This window comes from Synchytrium microbalum (genome assembly GCF_006535985.1).
Source record: "Synchytrium microbalum strain JEL517 chromosome Unknown SmJEL517_scf0042, whole genome shotgun sequence".
Lineage (NCBI taxonomy): Eukaryota > Fungi > Chytridiomycota > Chytridiomycetes > Synchytriales > Synchytriaceae > Synchytrium > Synchytrium microbalum.
The window spans coordinates 108432-122401 of record NW_022158391.1 but is presented as its reverse complement, the minus strand read 5'-3'; the positions used below and the strand labels follow the sequence as shown (position 1 = coordinate 122401).

The window sequence follows — 13970 nt, the reverse complement described above, 5'->3', positions numbered from 1 at the left end:
TCTCCTTCTCATCAGTATTAAACTATACCTAAATAGCATAATGACTTCCCTCCAAACATTCTACTTTTTACCAACAACATCGCCTTGTAGTTTCTTCTTATATGAGGAGATGGTTCCTTCCCATGGCGTTATCTTCTTGTTTTCACACACCCAAATTTGCTATTGAAGAATGAAAAGGATGTTTAACAAAGGCATTCAACTCGAGAAACAAAAACCTCAGCCCAGCGACAAAACGACTTACATCTGCAACTTGCGAGATCAGTCTGAAATCGTGAGACACAAGGACAACACCACCATCAAATGCATTCAGAGCTTCAGCAAGAGAATCAACTAATTAGGGAGGAATAACGAGAGCTTAGAAATTGATTGAGTATGGCAAAAACGAAGTTGATGACAGTCTCCCTTATTTTCAACCTCTACTCCCGATTCTCCACTCAACCACAACAGTACAATGCGACAACTTACTTGTTTCAATATCCAATGCATTAGTAGGTTCGTCCAACAAGATCACGTTTGGATTGGACAATGACAATTCACAGAATGTAATACGAGACTTTTGTCCATCAGACAATTGTCCAATAGGACACAATTGTGATTTACCAGTCAACCCGAATCGCCCAACCTGTTGTCTCCAATGTGAGATATCCTGAGGCTGGTCCTGGAATTTATTTCGTAGATAATCGATTGCTGATACAGTCAAATCTAGCTGATCCGCTGAATGTTGAGAGTATTTGCACATCTTTAATCGGGTGTGTCGTCCAATGGAACCTGCTGTTGGGGCCAAGTCTCCCATCATGAGTTTCAGGAGGGTGGATTTACCAGCTCCGTTTGGTCCGACAAGAGCAATACGGGATTCGGTGTCGACACCCATTTCAAGGTCTTCATAAATATTATCGGCCTTCTTGCCGCTGTACGAGAAGGACACTCCTGTGAATGACAGGACTGGTGGTGGGAGTTGACCTGCACTACCAAATCGGAAGCTCCAGATATTTTCTTTTTCGACTTCTTCTACCAAACCAGCGGCTTCCATCTTGTCCAGAATCTTTTGTCTGGATTTGGCTAGATTTGAAATTGATGTTATGAGTGACGAGTTTCAAAGTCTCACTTGAGCGCGTCTGGTATTGTTGAAAAGCTGCCACTTTGGCCTCTAAGAACCCATCCAACAATGACTAACCTTGTTTGACCAAGTTGGCATAAGTACCAACAGAGGAAATGAACTTTTTCATGTGATCGATTTCAGCTTGTTGTTTGGTGAACGCCTATATAATAAAAACCAAATGGTATGAGTGAGATCTTGATTTCATCAAGGTAATGTGAAAGTATTCTGATCTTTTTTGCATTTCACTCAAATTACCTTGGCTTGGTTGACTTCCAATTCTTCCTTGGTCTTGACCATGGAGTCGAAGTTACCAGCATAACTAAGGTTGAGGGAAAGAAAATTAATCTGCTGAAAGCCCTAAACCGACCAAAGCCCTCAGGGAATGACGTACTATTGGAAGACCTTCTTTTGGGGAGTCAAGTGAATAATATTGGTACAGACAGAGTTCATGAAATCTGAAAAGAAGGAAATAAAGTCAACAAAACAATCATTCCAGATAATATCACGAATGTTCACTCGCAAGATGCAAGAGCCGTGCTTCATATAAACAACCGTCAAACCAGACAATCAACATTACCTTGAGAATGACAAATCATCAACAAGATACGATCGTATTGAGCCAAGTAGTTTTCCAACCACACGACAGCACCCAAATCCAAGTGATTTGTAGGTTGATCCAACAAGAGCAGAGTAGGACGTACGAATAGAGCTCTAGCCAAGGAGACTCTCATTCTCCAACCACCAGACAAGTCACGAGTCTTTTTCTGCATTGTTTTATCAGTGAAACCTAGACCGATGAGGATGGATGCAGCTCTAGTTTCAAAGGTAGCAGGGTCTAGGGTATCGAGACGGGCATAAATATCGTCTAATAGTGGTGATTCTGGGTCCTGTGGATTCAGTTGATCGTGAGTGGTGGGTAATGATATATTGTGTTGGAGAATCATAAGGTGGCAAAGAACAGCTACAGCATAGAGCGAATGACCAATTGTTCAATCATATTCAATGTATACTTACTTCAACCATAATAGTCTCCATTTCATGTTCCAAACGCTTGACTTCCTGTTCACAGACATCCATGACAGCTTCAAGCGCACTCTTGTCCGTAGCGGGGTATTCTTCGCGCAACAGATATGTATCGATGTGACTTGGGAGCGGTATTTCACCGGAAGATAGAGCCTTCAAGAATGTGGATTTACCAGATCCGTTAGCACCGATGAGAGCATAACGTCTACCAAAGTTGAGTTCGATGGTAGTTTCTTGGATGAGGACTTGGGAAAAGTAGGACATTGAGAAGAGTTCGACTTTGATGTCTCGTGAGTCTCTGTGGGATGTCAAGACACCAGTGACACTAATTTGGAAACGGGTGTGTGTTTAGTGATTGTTGAGAGCGTTTGGTTTTTGAGAGTGTCAGTGCAAAGAGTAGAAGGTAGAACGGAATTCATGATTCCAATGATGGCAATAAATGCCAAATAATGACGATCTCAGTGTCCAAGTGTCAAGATTGATCAACAGTATTGCTCAGTTTCAGATTCATGATGTGCGAGCAAAATCTTCTTTTTTTCTGCACATGCAAAATGAAGGAGCAACTGAAGAGAAACAAGCAATGTCAAGAGTAATGAGACAGATCATATTGCATACCTTCTGTTGATATCAGATGGAGATTTACCAGACAGGCTCATTGCCTCCATGTCTTCAGCCAACAAGACAACACCGCTGTCCTCGCTCGCAACGGAGCCAGCTTTTGCCTCATCTTTGACTTTATCGGCAGCCTTTCCACCCTTCTTATTATTCTTATTCTTTGGCGGCATTCTTCTAGTGACTGTCTATATGCTAGTCTGTGAATCGAGTCGTTTGGAGGCGGTAAAAAAAAGTTTAAAGAAAAGGCCAGCATGCGAAGTACGAAAATTCTCAATGACGTCGTATTATGCATGAATGGACGTGAACTTTCGTGACTTTACTAGTGGATATCCCATTACTGTTGGCATAATCTATATGTGAAAACGCGTTCGCGACTTGACATCCAAATCCCCATCTCACATGTTTGGTCGCTGAGAACAGGACATAAACAATTGGACACACCATCATGCGCTGCTCACTTCTGATCCTGGCTGTCATCACGCTACTACTAAGTAGGCCGACTACTGCTTTCTTTGTAAGTGAGAAGAAAACAATTACAATAATGTTCAACCTTCACTCACTACACCTCTACCTTGCATCTCAAATGTAGCAATTCTTCAATCAAGGTGCTGAAGAAGAGCAGCAACACTTCCAACAACCAAAGGCTGAAGGTACAAGCGGGCAACGATATGATCGTTTGGTTTCGGACAGGATCCAACTTAGACACGCCACTCACCGTTATACATATATTCACCAGAGATATGCAAGGGATTCATATGTAGTGACTCTAATCAGTGTGTGGACGAGCCTATACTATGTCCTTGTGGAGGGAATCAAGTCAAGTGCCACTATGGCGACTGGTGAGCTTGCCTGTTGAACTCCACGATGAATGGATCTAGATGCACTGGAATTGTATTCTTACGACTATTATTTCTTGCTAGGTTTGTATGCATTAGAGGGGATCAGACGTGCAACGATGTATTGAACTCGTTGTCCAACTAATAATCTTGGAATTTGTCGCTTTTTTTGCTGTACAAGACATTTTGTATAAAGGATTGATGATATTTATGCCATACCACTTGTGTAAGCGTGATATTCGCCAGCGAACTAGGCAGATACGATTGAATCAGCAGTCATCACATTCTGGCTTTGGCGATTTGACTGAACTCGCATCAAAAGACGAGTAAGCGAGACAACACGAGAGGAAGCTCAAGTGTACATTCTCGTTGCATCCTCCATAGAGCATCTAGCAGGGCAGCCCGCTTCTCAACTCGAGACATCCACCACAAACAAGCAGCTCCTTCTCCGGAAAAGGTCACACTCTTCAACAAATCAGCACGCAACGATTTGATGCTGTAGCAACATTGTAACTTTGCCAGTGATGATGGCCTCCATGGGCAAACAACGGGTATGTCCGGAAACAAGTCCTCCCTGCTGCCAACTGACTCTGTTCAAACTCATCAAACCACATGTCAAAACACTTACAATGCCATTCTCACACACAAACTCACATTCACTATTAGGACTCGCCACTAGTAAAGAGCTGTAGAGTAGTCGCAAGATGCAGATTCAGAAAGTCACAGGAACCGGAACATCGGCACTCGGTCGAGAAATTCAAGGAGTGGAATGTCACTATTACATGCAAAAATCCGGGCGCAGACTTACCTGATGTAAACGTGTTTGATGATTATAAAGTGTATAGATTTCATTCCTACTTATTCCGCATCGTGTTTTTAGGAAGCCAAAGATATGCCGTACGTGCAGTGTGTCATCTTCCATCCTCACCCGGACTTTGGGCTCGGTCCACAAGGTACGCTGTTGTTGTATCGTGGATCATCATCGTTTGCATACTCCCCCCCTTGTTCGATCATCTCATTCTCCCATCGCATATGTTGCTCACTATTCCCAACCATCCTTTCGCTTAGTGAGGACTTCAGCTCCTTACAGATTCGAGGCTCACGGATATGTTCCACACGAAATGATGGTTGAAGTCCACTTTGTAGAAGGCCCCTTTTTGAAAACGATGGCTCCTATTCGATTCGAAGGAAGTGATATCAAAAAGGATGCTAAAAGGTGGTCGTATTATGACAAGGAGGAAGACAAGGTATGCGTACGATAAGAAGTTGTAAAGGGAGGAAGAATCGTGTCCTCGCCTTGAGCTCAGTGGAGAGGCAGAGAATTGTGCGCTCATTCTGAACTCCACTCTCATTCTCAAATAGGTGTTTTCAGGCTTCACCGAGAATTTCAGACAGCTTCTGATACAAGGAAACCTTTTACAAACGCCACGAAACTCTCCGTCGCCGCCCGATACCACTGCAGGATCAACCCCGAAACGAAAACATCCAGCACTTCAACGAGGAAAAATAAAATCATCATCACCAGCAGTAACAACAGCAGCAGACTCCTCATCAAAAAGATCAAGCCTGTCCAAAGAAATCGTATATGAAGAGTCTTATGATTCCGATGATTCAATACATTCGAATCATTCGACTTCCAAAGAATCCTCATCCACTTCTCCTCCGATTACTCGAGGACATGCTGCGTCAGGTGCTACTACGACCAATGGTGCTACCAGTAATGGTCATAACATTAAGTCTAAACCTAGTAGTGTTGCTAGTAATGGTAAACAGAAATCATCGTCATCAAGTAGTCATCCCGTTGTAATCGTACGCTCATCGACAACGGCATCATCACCCTCTACTGCAAAGAGGAAGAGAACAGTTGAAGACGATGATAGTGATGCGAGCAGTAAAGGTGGTGATGCAGGTACTAAACGTGCTAAATCAGAACCACTTTCAAGTAACAAGGAAACTGTAATTGTTAATGAACAAGCTGCAGTAATGAAGGTCAAGCAAGGAGTTGTAGCGATGAATGTAGAACAAGAAATGGTGAATGGAGATGATGGATCAGAGGAAGACGACGATGTAAGTGTGGAATTCGTAACACAAAAACTTGTCAAGACTCTCAAATGAGGGCTCACATTACAACCTCTTTCTCCTTTTTTTCATAGAGAGTCTTTCACGACCCAACAGGCAAATCATTCACACTAAATGATGTATTTGAACGTATCGAAAGATTGGATTTGGAAGGAAGGCCTGTTGTGGATCTCATGATACTCATCAAACGAGCAAAGGATGCTAGTCCTTCTGTCTTTTACAGTTTTGATCCCGATTCAGAAGGTATGATAGGAGAGAAACGAAACATCTGAATGGTGTTCCGAGGGGCTGCTGATATATGTTTTCTGTTTAGTCTTGCAGTCTCAACTAACCAACAAAAAACTTGTCGCAAAAATTTCCTCAGGACCATTCGATTTCGACCTGAATTCACTTCCTGATCAGACAGTTCTGGATTTATGGCAGTTATTGGATCAAGCTGAGGAAAAGGGACGGGATGCTTGGTGGACAAATAAGACTAGGAAATAGTGTTGGTAGGGCTCTAGGAGAAAAGATTAGTCAGCGTGAGTTTCAAAGGACATATCCGCGACTTCATCGAATTTGCTTTGTTCGCGTGGCCTCTAATTCTCAACTTCTTGTAGTTAGGTTTTGCTCAATACCCAATTATTGGAGGAGGGTGGAAGACTTTTATGGCTTCATTGTTTACATTTTTCACAGAGTAGCAAAAGAGAGGGATAAAGGATTATTTTTCTTGTAAGTCGAACACATCAAAAACTTGTACAAAAAATTACCGTTTATATCAGATTGCGAGAAATATATACACAACATATTAAAAAAGGAAATCGTTTGGGGTTGATGTCGACTATCAGTATGTCACTGTTTGGGCAGAAGTGTATCAAAGATTACCACATACATTCCCCACAGAGCAAAAGACACTGACGTATGTATATGTCTAAGCAAGCTTTGACCGGCACATCGCCGCTTTCAAACGTACAGCCCATTCCAACACAATGACAGTTCCAGCCACATAGACTAAATCCGATTCCCAACACCAATACTCAGAGAGTAACGACAATTCGAATGGCCGTTGAGACCTCAACGATTCACATTCCCATATGCAATGACGTATCATTCCCCAAAGGGATGACAAGCTTGAGAAGAGTAAAGTGTAATTGATTCCAAAGAACATAACAAACACCATAAATGATTCCATCAAGGAATCTCATCACCAATGCACACTCAAAGAACACAGCAACAAAAACGGACCAAAAGCAGTCGGCGAAGATCCATACTCAAAAGGAAGATTTTGCTCCGTCGTTTGGGAATGCATGTTCCGCCATAGTGATAAAAAGGTTACCCTTGTGACATAGTAAGGTCTTAAAATGGGTTCCAACACCATACTTTGAAGAGGAATAGACTTCAAAACGGACAGACAGCGTCGAGTTATATCAACCCAATCCCATTGACTTTTTTGTCGGCATTGCTGGGTATTGCAATTTGCTTACCAATGAGAGTGAAAGCCATCCTTCGTCAAGCAAGAACAGGGGATAGATACTCTTCTTTCTAACAACAATTTGGCGCATCGTCGAGACTAGCAATAAAATCACGCAGTGACAAGGAGAAGCACTCAAGATTGAGACCAATAACATGGCAACGTTACCAACCAGCAGCTCCATTACTTAATTGACTGTCCATTCCCAACAGTATTAGTACCTGATATTTGCAACAATACCGTGAGAGGTTTTCATTTCATACTCTTCTTGTTCGATTAATTGCAAATTCATTTTCTGGGGTCTGTATAATCTGTCATCTACCTTCTGACGAGAATACAGGCCCGCGCTGTCTCAACGTTTGAAGAGCAGGAAGGCGACGAATACCATCACCACTAACACAGTCCAGATATCAAAGCCAATAGAAAAAATGTCACTTCTAAACCAATCCTTGCATTTGCAGCCTTGCCAGGAGGGTAATGGAATTCAGGTGGCCTTGTTCGTGAAGTAGACGTCGAAATTTAGCTAGGGTTTCGGATGTTTCATAAACATAGGCATCAAGAAACCTTGAGTAGGGTTTTCAATTTCAGAAGTGAGGAGGATAATGGTGCTGCTTGTGAGTCACATAGTATTTGGATGCTGATACAACTCCAGCGATTGTTTGTAGTTGCAAATTGACGTGAGCAAATGAGTATTGTGCTGCTGTTGATATGCTGAGGCTCGTATTTTTTTTGTTTACCAGTGCCAATATCGATGTAGCCTTGAGCGATGGAAGCAGCAATGTTTTCACAAGGAGATAAACCAGAGCAACACATTACGCGGACAGTTTCTGTTACTGCGGAATATGGGCTATCGAAGAAAATCCGTCTGTCAGACAAGCAATTGGCAACAAGGCCCGAGTTGAATGCCACTGATTTTCACCCATAGTAGATAGCAAGCAGTTCACGAATCTTCAAGACAGCAATAATGGTAAGAGACACCTCAAAAGGTGTAAGATCTTTTGAACGTCAAGACTTGAAAAAAAGTAGTATGATGACGTTTGGGTTTGACCTTTTTTTGCAGGCCAAAAGTTAAAGCTCTCACATTTGGATGAGATCAAGTAAACATCCCAATGGTTATGCGACATAAAAGGGAATGGAAAGGAATGAAAAAAGTGTTAGTAACGAAACCGTAGGCAAACTCAATCTGACAACCGCACAGATCAACTACAACAACGGTTTCAACAGAAGCCGTATATTACACCACACGATGCACACCGAGGCAGTGATACCAGTGGTAGCCAGGGGCTCCCTCCTGGCGCAGCGATTACTCTCTCGTGCTCCAAAATCAAGAGAATCAGCCAGGCGCAAAACTCCCGTTTCGTTGCTGCAACCAGTACCCAGGGGGTCATGTTTTAGTACTCCTGCCTCGCCAGGGGCGAGTTTGGCATACAAGCGAATGTTGCGAGAGCGTGTGTATGTTGTGTGTGTTCGGATCGTAAAGGTTCAGACTTACCGTTTGATGAAACGCCTTGCAGGACTTTTGTAGGACACACCGAGGTTGTATTTTTGTCTCTGTCTCATCGTCATGTCTCCACTCCTCTGCCTTACTCGTATGGTAAAGACGTATGTGCAAATGACCCTGAATGAAGATGTTGATGATGGCAATGCTACTACCAAAAGGTAGACAAGGAAAGAACGAACCCTTTGAACGAGAAGTAACGGTCACATAAAGTAGATATAATCGTTTCCTTCTCGTCCTTGCGCTCATCTCATCAACAGGCCGTAAATGCTGGCAAGCAGTACGACTTAGAGAACAAAACTCTTCTTCCCGAGAAGAATCAGAGCCTCGTATTGTTCCACTTGACGCGACTGCTACGCTCAGCCGTGTATGATAGAGCCTGTCTGTCGCACCTAGCTTGATTTGCGTCAACCAGCCAATATGACTGTCAACCAATTACAACACGCACGAGCACCGCAACACACACGGAGTGACATGATCATTACAGACATTTTTTCGACTGCTACTCGCGCCTCACTGAAATATATAGTTCAGTCCACCCTTGGTGTGATATCGCGTGGTGCGGCTCATTAGCCAGCCAGCAGCCAGCCTTTGAAAACTAGTACACGCCTCCATCAAAAGCTGCAACGTTTTACTCAACAACGCAACCCATTCTAATTGTAACTCCTCGAAGGGTAAGCTTATTTCAGAAACCTTGTACAGTAACTCAGGCTTTCTACAAAGGTTTGATACGCTGCTCACAATTTTTTGAATCTTTTGTCAGCCAGCCCACCAAAGAATGCTTTCTCCTTCGCCATCACCTGCTAAACGGCCTCGAACCGATGAAAAAGAAGAGCAAGTCGACGAAATTGAAGCAGTCCACCTCATATTGACGTATCCCAAGAAAGAACCAAGCTTCCAAGTCCGAATTGCACATCCCGACGCTTTTCCTGCAACTCGAACTGGTGTAAGTCAAGACCACAGAGGCCATAAATTTAAACTTGTCTCTTTCTTCAATCACAAGGGTGGCGTCGGTAAAGTGAGTTTTGCGTACATTTGCAAACATTTTCACCATTCCCGCTATAGAGACTTTGTCGCCGTTTCTATTTCTAACGCTTTTCTCCACACCATATAGACTACGTCGGTGTACTCTATAGCTTGGGAGCTTGTCCGCAAGGGTCAGAGTGTCGTATTGTTTGACCTTGATCCTCAAGAGAACTTGACCCAGTTCGTCCTTGGACGGCATGTCAACACTGACCCCAATGATGAAATTCGTGGGGATTATGACAAGTACTTTCGTACCTTGCAAGCCACAGATACGATGTTCACTGCCTTGAACAACTTGGACAACCCTCAGCGTCGAGAGTTGGTTCCGCCCATTCTTATTGAGGTGCTGTCAGTAAGTGCCATGGTGAAGCTTTTACTTGTGGGATGGCCTGTTTGAAAGGCTTACTGACCGTATCGCCTTCGTTTGCACCATAGCCCACTTTGATTCCGGAACCACCCCGAGGAGTAGCTAAAGGTCACTTGTATTTACTACGTGGCTCTCCAGAACTCTACAAGTTTGAAGAAGCTTTGGTCACTGGGTCGCAGATATTCGACCTCTCGCCTGCAAACTTTGCTGACAGATTCGGAGCACTCTTCCATCTGGCTCAAATCACTGCTCGTGCTCACAAGGCCAACTTTGTACTCATGGATTTGAGTCCTTCGTTGGGCATGATGAATCGCATCGCTCTGGCCAGTAGCGACTTCTTTTTGGTCCCCTGTGGTCCAGAATTCTTCTCGTTTCAAGCTGTGAGCTCGCTGACCCAGTACGTATAGCATAGTACATTGTGACAGTCTCTTCGGTTTTTCTTCGCTGAATGTCCCAATGCTGATATTTATTTCCATTCGTAACGCCAGACGAATTCCCGAGTGGCAAAACCACAATGGACGTCCCGCTAATGCAGATCAACCAGAATTGATGTCATTGGAGTATCTTTACCGTCGAACTCGGATTGCAAAATGTAAACTGTGAAGATTCAGCCCTTGGAACGAATTCATCTCACGATTCCAAACCTTTCAAATGGCCTCGCTAATCTCTCTCATCAAAATATCTAGACAAGATGAAACGGACAAACCCATATTCTTTGGTGGCATAATTGCTCGCTTCACTTTTGGAGAGGGTGGTATGCCTGCCTTCGGCATCCAAAAGTATCTGAGAGAAGTCGGAAGGGCCTTGACCCGCATGTCAGAAACTCTTCCTGCCAATTGGCGTGGTGACGCTGCGTTTTACCAGGAAAATAAGGGCGTACAACACGAGCTGCTTGTCTCGGCACCAGGGACTGCTGCTATTGTTAGGGTAATCGCAGAAAATGTTATCCTCAACCAACTTTTGAATTCCTTCTACAATTGCTCTCTGAACTTTTGCACTGTATTATCTTAGGAGTATCACCAGCTGGCGGCAGTGTCCACCCGTGAGTCTCTTCCAGTCAACATGCTCCAGAAGGAGCATCTTATTCGACCTGACTCAGTTGATGACAGAGTCTGGAAGAAAATTGATAATCGAAAACGATTATTACACAGTATTGGGGAGTTTCAACAAATTTTTGCTCATGTGGCACAACGTCTCATGGATGCTCGACTGCCCGATGGCGCTCGCGACCCTGTCGCTCCAACCGTAAGTGCTTTCGCTACCACCTGTCTTTTACCAGCATGAAGGCACAGCTACATCTTACTTCAACCTTATCACAGGCGGCTTGAAAGGAAAACGTGGTGCAATTATACGGGGTTTGCTTTTCATATTTTCAGTAACAAGCGATAAATCGAACTTTGAAAAAAAATCTTAACAATGACTGAAATAAAGTTTTACCAATGTTTGAAGTAAAAAATGATGTATTCATGATCCTGCCTTGTTCTGCTATTCGAACTAGTCAATTCGTTTTACAATTGCTCATTCTCCAACACACAAGCCAATCCCATTCCAACGCCAACACACATGGAAGTAAGACCAAATCGTTTGTGTTGCCTCTTGAGTTCGGGCAATAAAGTAGCAATTTGACGTGCTCCTGTCCTAACGTACCACAAAAGATGTTTACTATATTGATTTTTGTTCCAAGACTTGAGACAAACAATGCTTACATTCCCAAAGGATGACCTATAAGCCAGGGGGAAAATGATTTTGTTTTGGTCAATCAAGTAGATCACTTTTTGATCCGCCAAAGTACACAGCACAAGGACTCCCAAACCCGGAAAACATCATGACCAAAGCCAAAATGCACTCACCAAAAGCAATAGCACCACCCTTGGGATTCAATTTTTCCATTGGAATACCAAGCTTCTTGACACAGTATGCAGCTTGAGAAGCAAATGCTTCATTGACTTCGAAAATGTCAATCTAGCATAAAAAAATCAGTTATGGCCTCGGAGGACCCTCGTAACGGTCAACCAACACAAAACTTTTGATGCGTGATCTCTTACGTCGTCAATAGTCAAACCAGTTTGTTTCAAAACGGCAGGAATTGCAAATGCAGGTCCAACACCTGTTGTTCACAGAATTGGCGGTTTCAGTTTTTGTTCGTGAGTTGTGAAGAGTGAAATGTTGTATTCTCGAATGTTGGCCTTACCCATAATTCGAGGAGGAACACCTAAACGAGCGAGGATGAGCAATATGATCGAGGTTTTGTTGGCGTTGCAGATAAAGTATGACCTTACCGACAACAGAGAAGCCGACCCATCGAGCAAGAACAGGGAGACCCAACTTTTCAGCAACACTTCGACGCATCAACAAGACTTAAAAAAAGACAACAAAAAGAGTTACGACGGTGGAATTGTAACACTCCGAATCGAGTACATGAATACATCCTTACCAGCAGCAGCTCCATCACTGACTTGACTGGCATTTCCAGCAGTAGTGGTACCTGTTTTCGGGAATAAAGTCAGGTTTTAGGACTCAAATTTTTGACAAAAAAAGACAGATCTCTTCCACATATTTCCTACCTTCAGATGAGAATGCAGGACGAAGTTTTCCCAAAGCTTCACGAGTAGTAGGACGAATACCATCATCAGCATCCACAACAGTTCCATCCTCCAACGTGATGGGGACGATTTCACTCTTGAACAATCCTTCCTTTTGAGCCTTGAGAGCTAGAGAATGAGATCGGAATGCCAAATCATCTTGTTCTTGACGTGTGATTCCGAATTCTTGAGCCACGTTTTCGGATGTTTGGCCCATAGGAATCAAGACGTCTTGGGCAGCTTCCAATTCGAGGATTGATGGGGAGATGTCTGTTGGCATTGCTTGTGGGCCATAGTATTTGGACATTGATTCGACACCCGCGCCTAAATATGAGTCAAGTCAGCAATACGGCACAAGTATTATGATGCTTGCTATTATAATATTTTTGGTTTACCAATGCCAATGTCCATGTATCCTTGAGCGATGGAAGCAGCAATGTTTGCACAAGTAGCCAAACCTGTGCCGCATTGATGATAAATACGTTAGTTTTGGATTCGTTACCATCATTGCCAACAAGTTAAACAAAGTAGCCCAACCTGAACCGCATTGACGATTGACGGCTGCTGTTGCAGCAGATTCTGGGATCCTATGATAAGAGAAAGCTGTGTCAGACCTTGCAATGGTAAATATGACCAACCCTTAGAATTCCAATGGATTGGGCAAAAAACAGAGATGCCCCTTCTAGTATGACCTCCAAGCTAAAGCCTCCTTCGACTTACCCAGCATAGATAGCAGCCATACGAGAGGTTTGGATACCAGCACCAGGCATGAGGACGTTACCAACTTGAACGTCTTCAATTTTGGCAGGGTCAATGCCGGTTTTGGCAATAGTAGCCTTCAAGACTTGAGTCAAGAGGAATTCAGGATGAGTTTCCTAGAGAATGAAGGGGATTTGGAAGTGGTTTCAGCAACAAAGGAGATGGTGTGTGTTGTTGTCTGTTTTTCACGTGTGAATAAGAGTACCTTGAATGCACCACGGCCGCCTTTACAGATAGGAGAGCGAACTATGAAATGATGTTGTTTTCGATCAGTACTGATTCCAGCGCATATAAAACCAATAGCGGATCAGATCAGGAAATGATTCCAATATATGAATTCTTCCAGAAAAAGACATAACAAATGCGACGACGTGGTGGCAGCAGCATCAAGAACGGACATAAATGGCAATATGATACCATATGAAGGGCACAAATCGAGTCAGCTTACGGGCAGAGACAATGACGACATCGTTTGGAGACTTGGCTCGCTTTCCGGCAGCCAGTGCATTTTCGGAAACGTGATTTTCTTGGTGGTTGTTTGCTGCTACCAAGTGAGCAGAGAGACTGGAGATACGTTGTTGTGCCGACATTTCTATACGTGGATTTTGATCTTCTTGTTTCTATTGGTTTGTTTTT

The 13970-nt window shown here is 43.4% G+C and overlaps 3 protein-coding genes across 3 annotated transcripts; 1 reads left to right on the top strand and 2 right to left on the bottom strand.

Moving 5' to 3' along the window:
* Positions 1-60: 60 nt before the first annotated feature.
* Positions 61-2907, bottom strand: SmJEL517_g05113 (uncharacterized protein; the record flags this gene model as incomplete). Its single annotated transcript, XM_031171041.1, has 9 exons — positions 61-159; positions 242-330; positions 466-1059; positions 1175-1259; positions 1355-1418; positions 1491-1554; positions 1677-1986; positions 2114-2447; positions 2738-2907. The coding sequence occupies 9 exons, from the start codon at positions 2905-2907 to the stop codon at positions 61-63; spliced, it is 1809 nt and encodes a 602-aa protein (XP_031022975.1).
* Positions 2908-4109: 1202 nt separating this feature from the next.
* SmJEL517_g05112 (uncharacterized protein) lies at positions 4110-6138 on the top strand (the record flags this gene model as incomplete). Its single annotated transcript, XM_031171040.1, has 7 exons — positions 4110-4124; positions 4240-4386; positions 4454-4526; positions 4642-4820; positions 4936-5640; positions 5727-5895; positions 5966-6138. 7 exons carry the CDS (start codon positions 4110-4112, stop codon positions 6136-6138), a joined length of 1461 nt encoding a protein of 486 aa, XP_031022974.1.
* Positions 6139-11501: 5363 nt separating this feature from the next.
* SmJEL517_g05111 (uncharacterized protein) lies at positions 11502-13924 on the bottom strand (the record flags this gene model as incomplete). Its single annotated transcript, XM_031171039.1, has 13 exons — positions 11502-11631; positions 11700-11715; positions 11844-11955; positions 12039-12100; positions 12185-12205; positions 12273-12350; positions 12428-12478; positions 12558-12899; positions 12971-13033; positions 13113-13162; positions 13296-13450; positions 13540-13580; positions 13783-13924. 13 exons carry the CDS (start codon positions 13922-13924, stop codon positions 11502-11504), a joined length of 1263 nt encoding a protein of 420 aa, XP_031022977.1.
* Between the last annotated feature and the right edge of the window lie 46 nt (positions 13925-13970).